The sequence below is a fragment of the Ascaphus truei genome, chromosome 4 (genome assembly GCF_040206685.1).
Source record: "Ascaphus truei isolate aAscTru1 chromosome 4, aAscTru1.hap1, whole genome shotgun sequence".
Taxonomy (NCBI): Eukaryota; Metazoa; Chordata; class Amphibia; order Anura; family Ascaphidae; genus Ascaphus; species Ascaphus truei.
In genome coordinates this window covers 366,076,943-366,099,224 of record NC_134486.1, presented here as the reverse complement: position 1 = coordinate 366,099,224, position 22,282 = coordinate 366,076,943, and the positions used below count along the sequence as shown (strand labels likewise).

At 43.2% G+C, this 22,282-nt stretch overlaps 1 protein-coding gene across 2 annotated transcripts in view; it reads right to left on the bottom strand.

Annotated features, from left to right (window-relative positions):
• The window catches only part of GREB1 (growth regulating estrogen receptor binding 1), a 188,634-nt gene that overhangs the window by 89,822 nt on the left and 76,530 nt on the right, over positions 1-22,282 (bottom strand). For both annotated transcript variants that reach the window (XM_075598371.1, XM_075598372.1), the window contains exons 5-7: positions 8,138-8,320; positions 6,084-6,227; positions 2,680-2,799 (exon numbers count right to left, since the gene is read on the bottom strand). In XM_075598371.1, the coding sequence (XP_075454486.1) occupies positions 2,680-2,799; positions 6,084-6,227; positions 8,138-8,320 (447 nt within the window). The remainder of the gene's footprint in view (positions 1-2,679; positions 2,800-6,083; positions 6,228-8,137; positions 8,321-22,282) is intronic.

The following is a 22,282-nucleotide window of genomic DNA, read 5'->3' as shown; positions in this document are numbered from 1 at the left end:
TGTGCCAAACGAAAGAAAATATATTTGATTGCGGGACAGTTGGAAAGCGGGACTTATGTTAACAGGCGGTGGTTTCCGTCGGATGCGAGAAAATGGCGGCGGATAGTGAGTTTTGTACTGCATTATGCGCTGTCGGAAAACGCATCCGACGGAAAGAGGAACGTCGGAAAGCGCGGACTACCTGTACACATAGGGAAAATCAAGGGATAATATGTGTCCTGTGTTACAGTGCTTTTCAATGGTAACTTAAGGTCAAAATATTCAGCTAAGTATCCATAGTTATGGTATTTATACATAAATTGAATTATAATCAGTTCTTGTATATAATAAGGTTCAAGAAGATAGTGTTTATAGCCACATACCATATAATGGTGAAAGATGGAAAAAGATAAAGAAGATTGGCCCGGAGGTCATTTATTAAGTGTTATGCAAACACATAATGCAACCTTTGTATAAAGTCTGCCTCACTTTATGTAGCAGTGCTGCACCAATAAACTGTGAAAACCGGGATAAGCCAAAAAAAGCCAGAAAAGGTGAAGGCCCCTACAATTCAGTAATGCATACTGCATGCAGGGCCGCCGACAGGGTGGGGCGTGGGGGTGAAGGTAGAGGTGTCCCGTGCACAGTGGTGGCGGGGGGCTGGCGGCCATCAGTGCAACTTGGGCCCAACCCCTGGCCAGACGCGGCTTCCGGAACTCTCCTGGCCGTGCCCCGGCTCTCTCTCAGATGCAGGCCGCTATCACTGTCCCACGCCGACGGGCCTCTGTGATGTCAGCGCCCAGGAAGTAGACTTGGCCCAGCATCCGGTGCACGAAGGCATGGAGGGAGACCTGGCACACGCCAGCTCGGCGTGGAGACAGTGGGATAGAGGCCTGCAGTGAGTGAGAGCCGGGCTTGGCCCGAGAGGACCGGCAGCTGGGCCTGGCCAGAGGTCGGACCCAACTTGCAGTGCCAGACGGCCGGGCCATCCGCAGACCATCCACAAGGTAAGAGTGTTGTTTTAAATATGTATTGGGCGAGTGGGGGTCTTGTTTATATGTATTGGGCGAGTGGGGGTCTTGTTTATATGTATTGGGCGAGTGGGGGTCTTGTTTATATGTATTGGGCGAGTGGGGGTCTTGTTTATATGTATTGGGCGAGTGGGGGTCTTGTTTATATGTATTGGGCGAGTGGGGGTCTTGTTTATATGTATTGGGCGAGTGCGGGGCTTTTTAAATTGTATTGGGTGAGTGGAGGACTTTTTAAAATATATTGGGTGAGTGGGGGGCTTTTTAAAATGTATTGGGGGAGAGGGGGGCTTTTAAAAATGTATTGGGCAAGTGGGGGGGGGCTTTTTAAAATGTACTGGGGGCGTGGGGGCTTTTTAAAATGTATTGGGGGAGTGGGGGGATTTTTTAAATGTTTTGGGAGAGTGGGGTTATATGTATTTTGTGGGGAGGATGGAGTGAGGGGGGGGAGGGAGTGAGTGAGGAAAAGAGGGAGTAAGAATGAGACGCAGGGGAGAGAAATACATGTGAGACGGGAGGGGGGGTTATTGAGCACGAGGTAGTGAGACGGAGGGGGAGAAATATATGGGATGAGGGTGGGAAATAGAGGGGACTCATGAGGTGTGAAATGTGGGGGGGGGGGGGTCGCAGTACCGCCGGGGCGGGCTGGGGGCCCAGACGTAACACTAGTCCTGGGCCCCAGGAAATATGTCTGCGGCCCTGGCTGCATGTAAAGCATTCCTGCGTAAGTGTCATCCTAGGCCGTCAATACATTGTCCTTTGTATGTCAATATCTGCAGTTATTTAGGATAAAATTCAATCATGAAACAATAAAGAATTCTGTGCTCACAACAGTCCCCGGATATCACAGTTTTAACCCTGTTGCTAATGGGTTCAGTAAAGATATGGGCAACACCTTAGTGGAAAAATAATATTGATTTATTATGATAACAAAGCACAGGATGATTTGCAATATAAAAGTAATATAAATATAATATATTATATTATAGCAATATAAAAATATAAAGTACCATAATAAGTTACAGTAAGAATGCTTTATTTCTTTATTTTTCCAATAGCACTTGAACCAGACGTTGGGGGACCTAAGATTAGGGCTGGAGGACCCCCCCCCCCCCCCCCCCCCCCCGGTACAGGTAATATTTTTTTTTTAAAGTGACAAGCAGAATGGACTGCTGCTTTAAGCTGATGTCCGATTATTTAGCAATGCTTTGGACTGCAAGCCAAAGCCTGGACAGCCTTTTCTGGGGTGAATGCAGTATTTTTGAGCATTTTCCTTTTCTGTTATTTCACCTTTTTACCACAGTGGGGCGATGTAGCTCTACTTGTGTGGCATTTATTTTAAAGAGTCAACAAGATGCCTATAAAGAGCAGGCATTACCGTAGATAACATTTTGGGGAAAAAAATACATTATATATACATTATATATATACACACACACAACACACACAGGGGATATTAATAGGCATCTATTGGCTGCTAAATTATATAAAAACTGTTTTTAAAAAAATACCACCATATTTATCATAGCAAAGGAAATGCAATGAGACTCTTTCTTCAATCGGGTGTCGTTTTTCCCACGGTTCATTCTTTGGCTGGAAGTTTTTGCTAAACTGATGACATAGTATTATAAACACAATAAAAACCTAGTATTATAAACACATGAAAACCTACCTAACACCGCAGGTCTGACTGGGGCCAATGGATTCACCTTCCCGGATTGTTGCGAGCAGAGGGAGCCATTGATATTTGGATAGGATGGGCCAAGTTGTGTTTGTAGAAAGCCATGATCCACTGCAAAATAAAGAAATTACTTCTTTGTACTTTGATAGGAAGACATAAAAAAAAAAGTTATGGTGGGTAAAAAAAAAAAGTGCCAAAATCCTCCACCGTACAGTGTACAGGAAATAAAAATAGCGCTTGTGGTGTATGGGGAAAGACGAGGTGGAAAAGGTGCGACACGCTCGAGACACACACCCCTCTATCCGCTCCATGCTGTTTCCTCCTCTCCTTGGCCCCACTCTCGGGCTCCTGACACCTCCTACTGATTGGCTGCATTACCCAGCAGCAGCCAATCAGGATGGAGGAAGTTGCCCAGCCCCCAGCAGCAGCCCTGTTCTCTCCCTGCTCGGGGGAAATCCTGCGGCCCCCCCAAGCCGGTCAAGTCACTATGTCCAGAGAGGTGATACCGGTATACACATACATGTCCAGAGAGGTAATACCGGTATACACATACATGTCCAGAGTGGTGATACCGGTATACACATACATGTCCAGAGAGGTAATACCGGTATACACATACATGTCCAGAGAGGTAATACCGGTATACACATACATGTCCAGAGAGGTGATACCGGTATACACATACATGTCCAGAGAGGTAATACCGGTATACACATACATGTCCAGAGAGGTGATACCGGTATACACATACATGTCCAGAGAGGTAATACCGGTATACACATACATGTCCCGAGAGGTAATACCGGCATACACATACATGTCCAGAGAGGTAATACCGGTATACACATACATGTCCAGAGAGGTAATACCGGTATACACATACATACACGCCCAGAGAGGTAATACCGGTATACACGTACATGTCCAGAGAGGTAATACCGGTATACACATACATACACGCCCAGAGAGGTAATACCGGTATACACGTACATGTCCAGAGAGGTAATACCGGTATACACGTACATGTCCAGAGAGGTAATACCGGTATACGCATACATGTCCAGAGAGGTAATACCGGTATACACATACATGTCCAGAGAGGTAATACCGGTATACACATACATGTCCAGAGAGGTAATACCGGTATACACATACATGTCCAGAGAGGTAATACCGGTATACACATACATACACGCCCAGAGAGGTAATACCGGTATACACATACATGTCCAGAGAGGTAATACCGGTATACACGTACATGTCCAGAGAGGTAATACCGGTATACACATACATGTCCAGAGAGGTAATACCGGTATACACATACATGTCCAGAGAGGTAATACCGGTATACACATACATGTCCAGAGAGGTAATTCCGGTATACACATACATGTCCAGAGAGGTAATTCCGGTATACACATACATGTCCAGAGAGGTAATTCCGGTATACACATACATGTCCAGAGAGGTAGTACCGGTATACACATACATGTCCAGAGAGGTAATACCGGTATACACATACATGTCCAGAGAGGTAATACCGGTATACACATACATGTCCAGAGAGGTAATACCGGTATACACATACATGTCCAGAGAGGTAATACCGGTATACACACACATACATGTGCAGTATTACCTCATTTATTTCACAATACATTACTGGACCAGCTGGCAACCCTAACACCGGATTACCTGCCTGAGACATGCAAATGCACCCACCACAAGTGCTATTTTTATATTCTTTGATATGAAGGATATTTTTCCTGCATAGGAGTACAAATGCTCCCAGTTCTGTATTTAATGCACAATAAAACATTTCCATGATTAGGGGGTTGGGACCCATTTATAAGAATAAGGATTCCACAGATTGTATTCATTGGGTTATTGATGCAGGGAAACTCTTCCCCTCAGTCATTATTATTGTCAACCTGTATTTGTCACTCATTGTCATTGTCCTTGCTACTTTCTGTATCCCCAAGTGCCCCTGTGTCTCCCTGTCGCTCTGTGACCCCTTTATAAGTTTCTTAGGCCCCAAAAGGAGGTCATCCTCACAGGTTGGGAAACACTACTTTATACTGTGGTATATAATTCATAATAATATGGAATGACAACTGAATGATGTTAATGACATGCAATTAAACATTACAAACAGAATGTGACGGCAGATAAGAACCAGTTGGCTCCCCGTTTGCCCAATTTCCTAGTTGCTGTAAAACCTCAGACACTATTTGCTACGTGGCTTTCTTTCATATTTTGGACAGCCCTATGTCTATCCCAAACATGTTTGAATTCTCTTACCAAGTTTGTTGGGACTCTTGTCCCGCGAATCTACCACCCTTTGAATTACACCGTGGTACAAATCATTGATTGAATAGGTTCCAAATCAAGAAAGTCCGCAGTAGAAAAATGAAAAAGACCAAAGTCCCTGCTGAATCAAATAATCTGGGATTTATTCGTACAGCCCGCTCATAAGTGAATCTATGTTATGGGGTAACCATAAAACCTGCAAGGAAGGTATATATCTCGGCTCCAAAGGGGCTGGAGTGGAAGGGCCACCCCCTTATTGTAATGTCATTTTATCTACATTTAAAGACTTAAAAAGGATTATATTTCAACATTGTGCAAGTATTTATAACATCTGTACCATAAATAATTACATCACCTTAACTTGCAAGTAAGTTTCAGTGTGAAAACAATAGCTGCCCACACAACTCATATGACATTAGCAGGAGCATTGAGTCAAAGGACCACATCCTGTCTCACCTGCCCACCAGTTGAAGGGTCCTGGTATATATCAACATGGATCTTTATCTAACCAGTTCACGTACAAAGACAATACAGAATACCTCAAGCAGCATTCTCATGCTACAATTCTCAACAGAGGAGAACATGTTCATTAAGAATCATATATCTAGCAAACGGGATAACAGCTGGCCAGTACTGCAACCCTGTGTTTCCATAATACAGAACAGTAGTACGATCCTCGCTCTGCAATCTAATCGTTTGGCACACATCTCTGTATGCACTCGTAGGTTCAAAATGCCTGTAAGAATCAATCTTATTCACGTATGGTCTGCCGGCATTAAAATGCTAATGTCAAGTGAAATTTGTAAGAAAAACCTGAAATGTTGGGTTCATTGTTGGGATTCGCCAGCTAAAAAACTCCCAATAATAGTATCTATTCTTAGCACTTACCTGAATCAGGGTTGGACACAGGTCCGGTAGATATATTTCACTGCTGTTACCCAACTGGTGCTACACCAAGGAGGGGCGTGAACAAATCTAATTACCTTGCTGATGACGTACAGCAAACAAGTAAATGCATCCTTACTAAAGCAACACAACATGAGGTTAATGACATTTAATGACGTCTCTTGGTGTTTATTCATTACCTGTTAGGAGGTTCCCACTTATCACATGTGGACTGGCCACTAAAGCTGCATCACTTGTCTTGCTTATCATGGAGCCCGAGCCATCCTGCATTGTGAACATTGTACTGGAACAAGTGTTGGAAGATGAATGTCGGCTTCTGACCTCTTTAGAGAAACAAAGCTCATCTTATTCACTTATAAGAACATTTTGCAGGTGCTCTAATACGTTGTCGTTTCGTTCTCCAATGCAACTACAACACACATCACTGCGAAATGCTCAAAGAACTAGACTGGTCATCACTCGAGTCTAGGCGCAAAGTTCACCTTTCCTGTCTTGCCTTCAAATACTTTCTGGGCAAGCTACCCATCTATCTGAACAAGCTCCTCACCCCTACCACATGCAGCACCTATCACCTGAGATCAGACTCCAAAAGACTGTTCATGGTCCAAAGGCTCAACAAAGTATCCGGACGTTCCTCATCCTCTTACCGTGCACGCCACAACTGGAACAATCTACCGGAGACTCTCACATCCACCACCAGTTTAAGTTCTTTCAAAACTAAGGCTGTCACACATTTTAATCTGGTATGTAATTGTTTCATACGCCTATAATATACATCTTCTCTAACTGTGCATGCAATGTATTGTATATAATGTATACCCTGTTCATTTATGTAACTATTTGTAACCATGTATTATTTGTCATATTAACTATATAAAAATACTTCAGGAAACTCATTACCTTCCTACGGAATAGCAGCCCCCTTACGCTGCAAGAGAAGCCAAAATATACATTGCAGCTAGAAACTTCTGACCTCTGCGGCTGCACAAGGTTAAGAATACTATGCACTATTATGGCCCCAACTCAATAAAGGGTGACGTGGCTTCTCCGTGAAAGGGAAGGCTCTGAGCTCAATTCAAACAGATGGGGTTTAGAGGTTTCCCTGACACGGAGAAGCGGTTTCAAATCATATTAAATAGGGCTCAATGGGGGCGCTCTATATTAAGTGTTCATTTTGCTATAAAAATGTAAAAGTTATACAGACCTTTTGAATATGCATCTCTTAGCATTAATATATTACGTGCTGTTTCCCCTTTGTTGCCCTTCATGCTTTGAGCTTGCAATGTGGGGAGATGTTGCAGTAAGCATTGCAGAGAAGTTACCCCACACAGTTTATAGTGTTTTATTATTATTTCCTTAGCATCAAAAATCTCAGCATAGCCTGACTCAGATTTGCCAAATTTGATTAAACAAGTCTCTTGCGTTTGATGCAGATGAAGAACACTTCTTTCTGTGCATCTAGGTGAGCGTGATAAATGACCCCCAAGATTGCCCTTTCTAAGCGGTTAACCTTCTACAACCAAGTTGAAAAAAGACCATTAATAGAGCTGTCCAAAAAAAATATAACTCGCCATCTATGACATTTGATCGCTGATGTTTTGCCGCGACCAAATCGCCGGCGACGGTTATCTGACACTCACCTCGCCGCAGGACATCTCTCAGCCACCCGCTTCGACGCCAAGGTAAGCCCCTAACCTTACCCTTTACCCTAAAAACTCCTAAACTTAACCCCTAATACTAACTACCCTCTACCCTAAAAACCTTAACCCCTTACCCTAAAAAAACCTTACCCTAAGCCTTTACCCTAAACTCCTTGCCCTAAAACCCTATCACTTTACTCTAATCCCTACTCTAAAAAAACATATCCCTTACCCTAATACCCTACCCTTAAAACCTTATACCCTTATCCTAATACCCTGCCCTAAACGCCTTACCCTAAAACCTTAACCCCATATCTAATCCCCTACCCTAAAAACCTAACCCCTTACCCTAAAACCTCTATCCTGAACCCCCTACCCTAACCGCTAAGACCCCCACTTTATTGGCGAAGCGTCCAGCAGCTGAGTGTCCAGAGGCAGAGAGGCTGCGGTTGATGTGTCCCTCAGAGGAGACTTGGCCGCCACCCAATGTCCGATACCAATAACTCGTACATATCTCATGGTCTGAACACCTCATAAATTAACTTTAACAATGGCTCTCGGCCCCAGTAACCGGACATCAGCATTTTTCTCACCTGTGCCTTTCCAAGAAATCAGGGCTCCCTTTGTGAGACCCCCCTGTGTGTTCCTCACCAGGTAATACTTCAAGTGTTTTTGTTTCTTGGGCTGGGTGGTCAACTTGAGGTTGATATGATTGGAAAACTCAGTGAAATAACGGAAGCCTTTTTCTCCACATCCAACACAATTGCCAGAGAAACCTTCCAATAAAAAGAGAGAGCAAAAGATATCACGCGCTCTGAACTTCCTGGGAGAAAGGATTCGGCGTTAACGTTAATGCAATAGGAGAATAGTGGGGCAGAAGCTGAAACAAATGAAGTCATTGGGACCTACGCGCTAAGTGTCACAAATTGTTGGGCCAAAAATTGGCACGTCACACAATATTCCAATTGCGCTTGTGTGCGCCTGAAATGTCTCCAGCTGCGGCAAACATTATTTATATGTTTGGGCACGGCGCTCGGCAAAACAGATGAAAATGTATATACTAAAATATTTCTGTGCACCACAAATTCAATCAAAAGGGCGTCAAAATCACCTGCCATAGACCCTAAAAAGACAGATAGCGGCGTTGGCGCAGGGTGAAGTAGCTTTGTTGCGACCCACATATTTATTTGACGCAGACCCGATGTTTCGTTTTCTAGGTTAGCAAAATATTACTGTCACAGTAGGGTTACTAAAAAGAAATGTAACACTACTAATTGCTATTTACCAATACTAGCTACAAGCAATTCTGTTTCAATTTAAACTGTATCAATCGTGTATTCAGCACGAGGGACGCATGCAAATCGTTTCAAACATCAGATTATGAATCCTCTTTCTGAACTCTTCATACTCGGGACGCACATGTTTGGCAAGTTAGGTGTTTTGCCTTTCAGCCCTGACATTGTAAAGCACTAAAGAAACTGTATATAAAATCTTAGCCTACGTTCCATTTATCCTGGTCTACGATCGAGGGGCTCGTAATCTCACACTGTAATGGTCATTTTGAAGGAGTCCCATTACTTCTTTTATTTTAACACCCAGAGCATCGCGCCTACGTTTTTATTTCCACACCTTAGTGTACCCGCTATTATTTATTTACAAACTTGCCATTGCACTTTATTTTTTTAAAAGAAGGGATTCGTTAAGAAAGCCGATTTATTTGGCATTTCCCCAGTATATATTTTAATAAATACACCCTCCTTTCTAAACCAAGCACAATACCACTATTTTTAAAAGCAACTTAAACCACCAGGAGCCAGCAATACACAAAGCAAAAGCATTACCGGCCGCCACTCACTGACCTGTAGACAAGGATGTAACAGAAGGTGACAATGGGTGGGGGTGGGGGGGGGGGGGTTTACAGCAAAATCATTTTTTAACCTTTATTAATGTAAAGGCATTTTAGGATAGTGGCTTATGGTTGGCCCTATCGGCTATTGTGGTCACATTACTGTACATGCGGTGGTACTGGGGTACTCCCTACATATGCAAGAAGCAATTGGTTATCATTGTAGCAGTCTATTATATCGCTGTTAGGTGCAAAGATAAGAAATACCTCATTTTGCATTTAACTCATAGCTGCAATTCAAACACCTGTATGATATAATGGAGTGATAATCTAGCTTCAATCCAACAGTTGATTTTGCAACAGCATTGCATTGAAGTACTCTCTGATAGAGGTATAACATGAGAGATCTTGACCTGTTATTCTGATATGTACTCTGCCACTTAGGTTTATGTGAATAACCCCTTATGCAATAGCATATTTTCAGATCACACACCACAACATCACACTAGCCTAATTTGATAGGCGTTGTATATATTATCAATACCTATATGCACGTAGCCATACTACATTAGTGGATGATTATTGGATGTCACATGAGAATATAGAGGCATACAATTACTATTGCTCTATATAAGGACTACTTACTCATTAGCCACACAGCATGGGGATTTTAACAATGTATATGTGTTTTTAACATTTTCTATGTAGAATTAATAAAATTTTATTATTTTTGATTTCCGCGGTGATACTGGGCAACTTACCAGTTTTTTGTAGTAATAACTACAGGGCGATTTTCAGTCCACTTTAGACTTTCCAGGATTGAGTGCTCAATAGAGGGGGAACCTTTCTGATCGGCTTTGATCAAAACTGTTAATATTAATGTAAAGGCACTAATTTATTCAAGAAATAGTCCATAATGTATACAGGCATACCCCGGTTTAAGTACACTCACTTTAAGTACACTCGCGAGTAACGACATATCGCCCAATAGGCAAACGGCAGCTCACGCATTTGCCTGTCAGCACGTCCTGAACAGCAATACCAGCTCCCTACCTGTACCGAAGCTGTGCGCAAGCAGGGAGACTATAGAGCCTGTTACAAATGCATTATTTACATCAGTTATGCACGTATATGATGATTGCAGTACATGCATCGATAAGTGGGGAAAAGGCAGTGCTTCACTTTAAGTACATTTTCGCTTTACATACATGCTCTGGACCCATTGCGTACGTTAATGCGGGGTATGCCTGTACTTCAGAAAATATCTGCCTTCAACCTACATCAGGATAGAGGGTTGGTCTCCCACAGATGCAATGGGAATGTTTGTGCAATAAAAGTTATTCTTGTATAGTGCACACATCACTGTACATAGGATTTTTGAAGGGACAAGTCTCTGCCACACAGAGCTTACAATCTATTTTTTGGTGCCTGAGACACTGGTAGAGTGACTTCTCTAAGGAACTGACACCAGGATGTGAGCCAGGCTCCCCTGCTTCAGTACCATATGTGATTGCTTTCAGAGTCAGTGCCTTTACCCATTGAGCCACACTTATAGCCATATAGCTCCCATGGCCGCACCCTGACAAGGTAACTGCATATTGTTGGTGGAGAACTCTAAAGACCAGCACACCAACCACCGCTCACTCTAATGGCAAACACCACAAATTTACAACTTGCAAACAACTACTCAAATGTCTACTCCTACTATTACTCTCTTTAGCAGGTTATATTGAACCTAACCCAGGTCCTCCCATTTCAGCTCTGTCCCATACCCCTGAGAATTACAGGGAACAAAAAAACAGCGCAAACCGCATAGTGAAGTACATCAAATTATATTTGATTTGTGAAAAAGGTAAGTATTAGGCGTACATCAGATTGAAAGAACAAACGCATTTAGTGCAATCAGCACAACAGGTTACCACTCAGCAACAGGTGTCTTGCAGCACTGGAAGTCACGGCTATGGTGATTTATGGGATCCTTCTCACGCCCTCGATGCAGGATGTTGTAGGAACCCAATCAGTCCGGTGGATCAGCTTCAGTGGGGGAGAATCCTTTCCGATGGTATCGGCATGTGTGGTCTCACCGGCGTGCCACGGCGCATCCACATGACGTCACAGTGTCGTAAAACGGAGTTTCTTCCGTACACGTTGTACGTAACACTAGTCCGGTGTGGAACAGAGTCCCAGTCTCGCCAAATCAATGGGGATAGTCTTAAAAGTCACAGTCGCGGTGACTTAATATGCCGCCGAGCAGGAATTCAATGGCTAATATAAGACAATATACAAATCACTTATCCTACACGTTTCGTAGCTAACGCTTCTTCATCAGGGAATAGTTTAGCAATGAATGCCGTCTGCATTAAATACATCTCCCTTACATAGCCCCACCCCCTCCCAACACTGCCCACAATTTTTAATTTGGCCCAGAATCCGAAGAGGAGATTACACAAGTGCTCCTCAAATTAAAACTAAGCAGCCAATGTGGACCTGACTTACTACAATCTAAGTTCCTAACACTTGGTGCCTCAGCCATTGCCAAACCAATTGCTTCCATAGTCAACTCTATGTCTGTCTGCAGGCCATATCCCTAAGACCTGGAAAACTGCCAGAGTTGTCCCAATCTTCAAAAGTGGGGACAATAACACTGTCTCAAACTACAGGCCAGTCTCTTGTCTCTAAATACTATCCAAAGTCATGGAAAAACTTGTTCACTCCCAATTAAGCGATTACTATACCAAGACAAATTTCCCTAGCCAATTCCAATCTAGCTTTCGCCCCAAATACTCCACAGTAACTACTCTGATAAAAGTTTGCAATGAAATCCAGTGTGGAATGGAACTTTTTGGAGATAAACTGCAATAATTTCAGCTCTGTAGTCTACCCCCTCTGTTCTGGGGCCCCTACTCTTCTCAGTGTTCATCAATAATCTTCCTACATACAGCTTGTAAGGGAGCTTCAATACACATGTATGCAGATGACACAATCTTATATGCACACAGCCATAGCCTCTCCGACCTTGAACACATACTTCAGTCTGACTTTTTGAGACTCGAAAACTGGATTTCCCAAAACAAACTGTTTATAAACACTGACAAGACTGTAACAATGGTATTTGGGACCAAGACTAGTGACCAGTGACTGAGCTCCAGATCAGAACCAAAACTAACACCACCCTAACTCCTGTTACTAGTTTTAAATACCTAGGCATATGGTTTGACGCCCATTTAACATTCGGGATGCACATTGATACCCCGACATCCAAAACCTATGCCAAACTAGGTGTACTTTACTGGAACAAATCCTCACTAAGCCTGCTGTCAGAAAGCGTATCGCACAGCAAATGCTAATGCCAATTATCGACTATGGAGACATAGTATACGGCTCGGCACCCCAAACCCACCTTAGCAAACTTGACAACCTCTACAATTCAATATGCCGTTCTGTTCTCCAATACAACTACAACACACATCACTGCGAAATGCTCAAAGAACTAGATTGGTCATCACTTGAGTTTAGGCGCAAAGTTCACCTTTCCTGTCTTGCCTTCAAATACTTTCTGGGCAAGCTACCCATCTATCTAAACAAGCTCCTCACCCCGACCACATGCAGCACTTATCATCTGAGATCTGACTCCAAAAGACTGTTCATGGTCCCAAGGCTCAACAAAGTATCTGGCCGCTCCTCCTTCTCTTACCGTGCACCACATAACTGGAACAACCTACTGGATACTCTCACATCCACCACAAGTTTAAGTTCTTTCAAAACCAAAGCTGTCTCACATTATAATCTGGTCTGTAACTGTTACATACGGCCATAATATATAGTATCTTTAACTGTGCATGCAATGTCTTGTATATAATGTATACCCTGTTCACTTATGTAACTATGTATTTGTAACCATGTATTACTTGTCATTTCAACTCTATGCCCAGGACATACTTAAAAACGAGAGGTAACTCTCAATGCAAACTAAATAAATATTAACCTTTCCGTTGGGAAAGAATCATTTTGCCATGATGTACTGGTACATCATAAGGGCGCTGAAAATGTTATGGTCACACAGTCACGGGCCTTATGGTTTAATTTCACCCAGTGCTGCCATTTAAAATTGACCAGGAGGCAGTCAAGAATGTTAAGTAACTGGAGCTTCCCTTTTAATACGGAGAGTTTCTCAGCTTGGGCTTTAAAGCTTTAGTTCAAGCAATATCCTACATGTTGTTTTTTAATAAATCCGTTCTGTACTGTGAGAAAAAACTTGTAGCATTTTTTTTTAGCAATTTTTAAAGACATTTAAATGTATTCTAATGTAACAAGCATTTTTGTTTCTATAGCAACCATTTACAAAGTCACATCCCCTTCCTCTTCTGAGACAGGCTCTGGCACATCCCTTTTGCACTCTCTCTAGCTGTGCACCAATTGTATCTAGTGTCTGCCTGGTCACATGATCTTCCACACAGAACTTTGCATTTTGGGTAATCTTCTTCAGCCCTTACAGTAATATAAAGCAGCGGTGCACAAACTCCACGCGCCTGCGCCCCCCCCTACCTGCTCTGCTCCTCGTGGCGCCCCCCTCACCTCTAAAGTTGCATCAAATAAACACCAGCAAATGGGACCACACAAAAATGACTGGATTTCGGGAGGGGGAGTGGCTCAGTGAGTAACGACATTGACTAGCACAGAGTTTGAAGCAGGGAACCTGGTTGAATTCCCGGTGTCGGCACCAAAAACATAGATTGTAAGCTCCGCAGGGCAGGGACCTGTGCCTGCAAAATGTCTCTGTAAAGCGCTACGTAAAACTAGCAGCGCTATACAAGAACATGCTATTATTACTATTATTATTTATATTGTTGTTGACCTGGAGTCCTTTGCCAGGTATGGTATTTTTCATTTGTTTGTATGGGGCTGCAAGGTTTGAAAGCATTTGCACTGTAGGGTTCTGAGGATGGATGTGCATGTTTATTTCTACCCGTGCATATAGAAAGAGAGGAATTATTCAGTGAGCAGCACAGCTCCAATCTGCTACAAGAAATGCAATAGAGATGCACATTCGGTACAAAATGACATTTCATTAAAAAAATAAATATATAGAAACATAACAGAGATGATGAAAAATAGCACAGAACATCCTTCTGCGATTATTATTACATAGCATTTTAATAGGCTTCAACGTCTGTGCACTCATCCATCCTGCAGACTGCCTGGTTTCTATGGGTACTAGGAACTTTCTCTAAGGATGTGTTGATGCAGGACGCAGACTGTCGCATCACATGCTCTGGTGTACATAGGTTGCTAAAGGTCACAATGACTTATGAGGTCAAGACAACTTCTGAGTCTGAACAAACCACAGTGGTAAGCAAGGTATTTGCCAGCCATCTGCTTAACATCCATGAAAGGGGATGCAGTAACATGAGATGCTCCCTAACATTATCTCAAAGAGAACCCAGTCCTAAAATGCATAAACATAAAACTGTGAAATCAAATCATATGCATTCTGTTAAAGATTAACTTCCCTTCAGACTCCATGGGGAGGGGGGAGAGCGGGAGAATATTGTCTCTCCCCCCGTGATTTTAGCATTGCATAGACATGCAACATAAAGGGGCGGTTCTCATGGGTCTCCCATGTTGTTATAGGTGGGAAGCAGGCAGTACCAGGAGCTGAACCATGTTTATTTCAGCTCTGGGGGCACCCCAATTCCCAAAAAAAATACTTACCCAAGAAGGTTAAAACAAACACACACAAGCGCACCACAGATTAGTAAAAAGTGTATCACAAAATTTAATAAAGGTCACTGTGACCAAAAGACAATAATCAATAAATGAAATGTACAAAACAAAAACACATACAAATACACATATGAAGCATGTACTATGTATGGTAAATCACACCCTATAAATGCTAAACCAAAACATAACTTCAGTGAACTAAACAACTAGATGAGTTAAAAATACATCCACTGAGGATGTCTAATGACTCCTGGACTGAAGCTAGCACCCACAAAGATGGCCACTACCTAGACCTGGTTTTCACTAAAAACTTTTCTCTCACCGATTTCTCCATTTCTCCTTTTCCTCTCTCTGACCATCACCTCATCTCATTTTCTCTATCTCGCTTCTTCCCCTCTCCCTCTAGCCCTCGTTTATGCAGAAACCTGCGCTCTATTAACCTACCAGCTTTTGATTCCACTTTACGCTCCTCCCTCTCCTCTCTCAGTTCTACTTCAGACCCTGACAACCTGGTCAGGAACTACAACTCTTCCTTCTCCTCCTCTCTTGATCTATATGCCCCGCATTCTCTTTGCCGTCCTCACTCTTCTAACCCCAGACCCTGGCTAAATTCCAACACACGCATGCTGCATGCTGCATTCCTCCACTCGCTCCTCTGAACGCCTCTGGAGGAAATCTCATATGCTCGCAGACTTCCTTCACTACAAATTTATGCTATCCTGTTTCAACTGCCCTCTCTCAGGCTAAACAAACCTACTTTTCATCACTAATCAACACGCACAAGTCTAACCCACGCCGACTCTTTTCTGTCTTTGACTCTCTACTCAGACCACCCTCGGCTGCCTCCTCTTCTTCCTCCATCTCACCTCAGGACTTTGCTGACTTTTTAAGGAAAAGGTGGAATCCATACGTCAGAACATCCCATCTGTTGCCTCCTCCCATCCCACACCGCTTCCCAACTTTCCTCCTGCCTTTCTTGACTCTTTTTCTGCTATCTCGGAGGGGGATGTGTCACTGCTGATCTCCTCTTCTCCCTCTACCACCTGCCCTCTTGATCCCATTCCTTCCCATCTCTTAAAACCTTTTGCTCCTTCTATAATCCCTATGCTCACACAGATCTTTAACTCTTCCCTCTACTCTGGTACTTTTCCATCCTCCTTCAAGCATGCAACCGTTATACCATTGCTCAAAAACAGCAAGCTTGACCCTACCTGTCCTTCTAACTATCGACCTGTCTCCTTCCTGCCTTTTGCCTCCAAACTCCTTGAACGTTTTGTATTCTCTCGATTGCTACACTTTCTCAACACCTATTCTCTTCTAGACACTCTACAATCTGGCTTCTGCACTGCTCACTCTACTGAAACAGCTCTCACTGAAATAACCGACGACCTCCATGCTGCCAAAGACAGAGGTCATTACACTCTGCTCATATTACTCGACCTCTCTGCAGCATTTGACACCGTGGACCACCCTCTTCTCCTCCACATTCTCCATACTCTTGGTATTCGGAACAAAGCTCTATCCTGGATCTCCTCTTACCTCTCCCATCGTACTTTCAGTGTCTCTTTTGCTAACACCTCCTTCTCCTCTATCGATCTCTCTGTGGGGTTACCCCAGGGCTCTGTCCTGGGACCCCTTCTCTTTTCTCTTTACACACTCTCTCTAGGTGACCTAATCACATCTTTTGGGTTTAAATATCAGAGTGTAGAGAAGCAAGGAGCACAGCTGAAGTAGAAGTCTGCAGGAAGAATCCTGTAGAAAAAATGAATGAAGGGCACAACTCCGTGCTAAAACTGAGGGTGATTTATTGGATAAATGCACAGGGACAGAAACACAGCCCACACACCGACATGTTTAGTCCCACGGGACTTTATCAAGGTATATCAACTGTCCCTCTACTCATCACAAAACCACAACACTAGCTTACAGACCCTCCAGGGCTCTGTCCTGGGACCTCTTCTCTTTTCTCTGTACACACTCTCTCTAGGTGACCTAATAACATCTTTTGGGTTTAAATATCACCTCTATGCTGACGACACACACATTTACCTTTCAACCCCTGACCTTACACCTGCTATACAGACCAAAGTTTCTGAATGTCTCTCTGGAATATCATCCTGGATGGCCATCCGCCGACTGAAACTTAACATGGCAAAAACAGAGCTCCTTATACTTCCTCCCAAACCTGGCCTTAATACCTCCTTCCACATTACTGTTGGAAATATGATCATTAACCCAGTAGCCCAAGCACGCTGCCTAGGGGTCACACTTGATTCCTCTCTCACATTCTCCTCTCACATTCAAAACGTTTCTAAAACTTGTTGCTTTTTCCTCCGCAATATCACAAAGATACGCCCTTTCCTCTGTTACTCGACTGCTAAAACTCTGACTCAGGCCCTCATTCTCTCCCGTCTCGATTACAACAACCTCCTGCTGTCCGGCCTGCCTGCCTCTCACCTGTCTCCCCTACAATCTATCCTAAACGCTGCTGCCAGAATCACTCTACTCTTTAAAATCTGTCTCCGTGTCTCCCCTCCTGAAATCCCTCTCCTGGCTTCCGATCAAATCCCGCATCTCACACTCAATTCTCCTCCTCACTTTTAAAGCTTTACCCTCTTCTGCCTCTCCTTACATCTCAACCCTAATTTCTCGCTATGCACCATTCTGACTCTTGCGTTCTTCTCAAGGATTCTTCTTTCTACCCCCTTTGTATCTAAAGCCCTGTCCTGCCTTAAACCTTTCTCACTGACTGCCCCGCACCTCTGGAATGCCCTTCCCCTCAATACCCGACTAGCACCCTCTCTATCCACCTTTAAGACCCACCTTAAGACCCACTTGCTTAAAGAAGCATATGAATAGCACTGTGGATATTCTGAACACGATACATAAAGCTTGGCCCCCTGCAGACGCACTTACCAGAACTCCCTCCTACTGTCTCTGTACGTTCTCCCTACCTACCAATTAGACTGTAAGCTCTTCTGAGCAGGGACAACTCTTCCTTAATGTTACTTTTATGTCTGAAGCACTTATTCCCATGATCTGTTATTTATATTATTTGTTATTTATATGATTACAACATGTATTTCTTCTGTGAAGCGCTATGTATATTTATGGCGCTATATAAATAAAGTAGAAAGATAAATAAGTGCTGCACACTAATAAAAAATCAAAAGGGGATACAACTACCGGTGCTCCTGGTTCAGGATTCTCTGTGTCAATCCAGTGTTAACGAAATGAAGAAAATCATGGCTCCACGGATTTGCTCAACAAACTAATGTATTGCCAATAGACTTGACGTTTCGGCCACACAGGCCTTTCTCAAAAGCAAGTAAAGGAGAATGGGTTCAGGCGGTTCACAGCTTGCCGTAGGGGTACAATCAAAGGTATCCAGACGCAATCAGGAAAAAAGGTTGTTTATTCAGTGCATTACAAAAATCCTTCTGCCACATGGTAACTCTGACGCGTTTCGTCCACCAATAGGACCTTGACAAAGTCCTATTGGTGGACGAAACGCGTCAGAGTTACCATGTGTCAGAAGGATTTTTGTAATGCACTGAATAAACAACCTTTTTTCCTGATTGCGTCTGGATACCTTTGATTGTACCCCTACGGCAAGCTGTGAACCGCCTGAACCCATTCTCCTTTACTTACCTGACTACTTGGCTGGAGCACGCTTTTCAGCCCACCTGATCAGCATTCCCATCTACAGTACTTTGAGGACTGAACTCGACGAGTCAAGACTGTGAGTACCTGCTTCTCCTTGTGGGGTCTGTGTCTGTGTATGAGACGCCGGGATAAGTGAGGGTAGTGGCGGAGATCAGTTGCGGTTAGCCGCATTATAGTTCCGTGCAGGGAACACGACTTTGCTGTTTTACTTTTTCTCCTTACCGCATCTTAGCCCCGTCCTGAAGGTTAGTCTCGGGTACACAGTTCCACTCCCTGGTTTATGCACTCAATAATCAGGACATTGATCAGTAGCGCTTTTTGATTTATTTGTGCATTTATTACCGTGGACATTGTGGATATCATTTGCACTATTTGGAGCATCTGTCCTTGGAGTATACTCTCTGTTTGTTCTTTCTCAAAAGCAGAAATGGCATAATGTTTATTTCATTATGCCATTTCTGCTTTTGAGAAAGGCCTGTGTTGCCAAAACGTCAAGTCTATTGGCAATAAATTAGTTTGTTGAGCAAATCCGTGGAGCCCTGATTTTCTTCATTTCGCTATATAAATAAAGACATACAATACAATACAAACCCAATTGAGGGGAACAAAACTAACCGCAAGAAGTGGCAGCAGGGGCTCAGTGTGGACGCAATACTGTCCGGACACACGAACACACGGCAGAATAACCTCTCTGCAACCACTTCCTAGGGATCACGTTCCAGCCAAAGGGAGACTGCGCAAAGCTGCCTCTTGCGACCCCTACCTGTATCGCAATCAATGCTTCGACAGGAGACCTCCCTTTGGCTGGAACGAGATCCCAGGAAGTGGTTGCAGAGAGGTTATTCTGCCGTGTGTTCGTGTGTCCGGACAGTATTGCATCCACACCGAGCCCCTGCTGCCACTTCTTGCGATTAGTTTCGTTCCCCTCAATTGGGTTTGTTCCTTCTTGGAGTCATTAGACATCCTCCGTGGATGTATTTTTATCTCATCTAGTTGTTTACTTCACTGAAGTTATGTTTTGGTTTAGCATTTATAGGGTGTGATCTACCATACACAGTATTTGCTTCATATGTGTATTTTTATGTGTTTTTGTTTTACATTTTTACATTATTGATTATTGTCTTTGGGTCACAGTGACCTTTATTAAATTTTGTGATACACCTTTTACTAATCTGTGGTGCGCTTGTGTGTCTTTGTTATGTCTTTTGAAAAACTCCCTTGGGAGTTTTTCTTTCATAGGAGTATCTTGAGGAGTGGCTCCTACACGCACTGCTGCAAGCTGATTGTCTTTTAAAGAGGACAGCACGAGCGCAAGAATCCTAATTGTGACTACCCAAGAAGGTTGTTTAAATGCTTGCGTCACGCAGGCCAATAGGAAGCATCATCAGCGGATGAGGTCACAGCTTCCTATTGGACTAAGTAACATGTGAGCTTTAAACGCCATTTTGTTTCCCTAGGGAGGGATGTAACCGGCAGTAATACTGTATCTAGGGAAGCTCAGGATCTCTGAGCTTAGTTTAACATGACCTAGCTCCAGAAAGCCATTGCTTCTCACATATGTAAAAAAACAGGGGCACAATGCTTTCCTGGCCCCTTTGGTAATGAAGCGGTTAAACGTGTAATCCATCCCAAAACCTTGGTTTATGAGAGGCGCCTTTAAAGCAAAAAATTCAGCATTCTGATTTTATGTCTTCCAAATATCTCTTTATAACTTATATAATGTATGTATGTTTATATATCTTTATTTAAATACAGTAGCGCCCACTGTGTACTCAGTCTTGTACAAAGGCAATACAGAACAGGGAATTATAATACAATAAGCACAACAACGTTAGACAATAGGAAAGGAAATCCCTGACCCAGAGAGCTTACAATCTAATAAACATTAAATAGCTTTTTTCAGTGCAAAATTTAAAAAAAAATACAATTTCTGCTTTAACCCATTAAACATATCACTCTTATTAGGTCCTACTTAAAACTGACCTTTTAACACATGCCATTCTCAGCAAGTCCTTTTGGTCCAATGGGGGCCTGACCCTTTAACTCAGTAGATCTCAAACCCTGACTCGGAGTAGGTTTTTTGTGGCAACCAACCAAGATCCCAGTCACATGCGCATTAAAGCTGCAGTTCCCACTTTTTTGGTCAATTCTTTTTTTAAATGTACCTTCAACCGGCAGGTCCCCAGGAGCTGATCCGTGGTCCACCAACCTGCGGGAGGACCCCCTGTTCCCAAGATGCATGTACCTGTTTGTGCCGGTGTGAGACAAAGAAAAACTGCATATACTGCCACAGGGTCACCAGCAAAAAGTTACAACGTCATCTCCCAATGACATTGCAGCTTTCTATTGGCCCCTGGAGCTAGGCTGACCTTGAGGCAATTTTGTGTGGGCCGGGCAAGTATCCCAATGGGGATCGAAACGATGTTATGGCTTTGTATGACCTATCCATAAGATTATTTGTGACACACGCTTACATCAAACAATCTTGTAAACATATGTGAACATACATGCTACATCTTTATTTATATAGCGCCATCTATGTACCTAGCATTTCACATTAGTAATACACGTGACATAATAATATAACACAGGGTAGTGCAAACTTTTTTCCCTGCGCCCCCTGCCGGCAGTTCCCCTCTCTCCGCGCCCCCGCCCCCCCCCCTTAACCTTTGCTCCGGCGTCATGATATCATTTGACACCGCGTTGCCATGGCAACACGTGTAAGAAGCCGACGGGGCAAAGGTAATTGCAGTTTACAGAGGCCTTCGCCGCTCCCCGGGCACTTAATTTAAGTGCCTTCAGGAAGCGCGCGGGGCCTCTGTAAACCCCGCGCCCCCCGCAGACAGTCTCGTGCCACCCCCCCCCCCCCCAGTTTGCGCACCGCTGATATAACACATACTGACAATAAGCGCTTCGGATATAAAAGTAACATTAGGAAAAAGGAGTCCCTGCCCCGCACTAGTGATAGTTCTATCATCTATGTAGCTATGAGCCAACACATACAAATGGCTTTTTATTGCAAAGCTCAAAGACATAAGTGTTTTGAATATATGTCTCCAGTATTAATATTGTTATTTCTCATCTATTTTGTGCATCAGCTTGAGATCTGGAGTTTGCCAAAGAGAAATACGTAAACAACACGTGTATTATAATGGTACATGTGTGTATTATAATGGTACATGTGTGTATTATAAGGGTACATGTGTGTATTATAATGGTACATGTGTGTATTATAATGGTACATGTGTGTATTATAATGGTACATGTTAATTCGGCATGCAAAGCCATCATTTATTTCTCTTTTCTTTGCGTAAAAAATAAATAAATACTACCAAAACTCCATATACAGTACTAGTGATCTGTGTTTAATGCAAAACATATCAGCACGTTTCTTGCGTTTGTTGCACAAGAAACGCGACCTCCTGGCTGTGTCCACATGCACTTCACGTGTTCTTTCTACAAAGACCCCTATAAAACAACATTCCCTACCTACCGTGTTTAA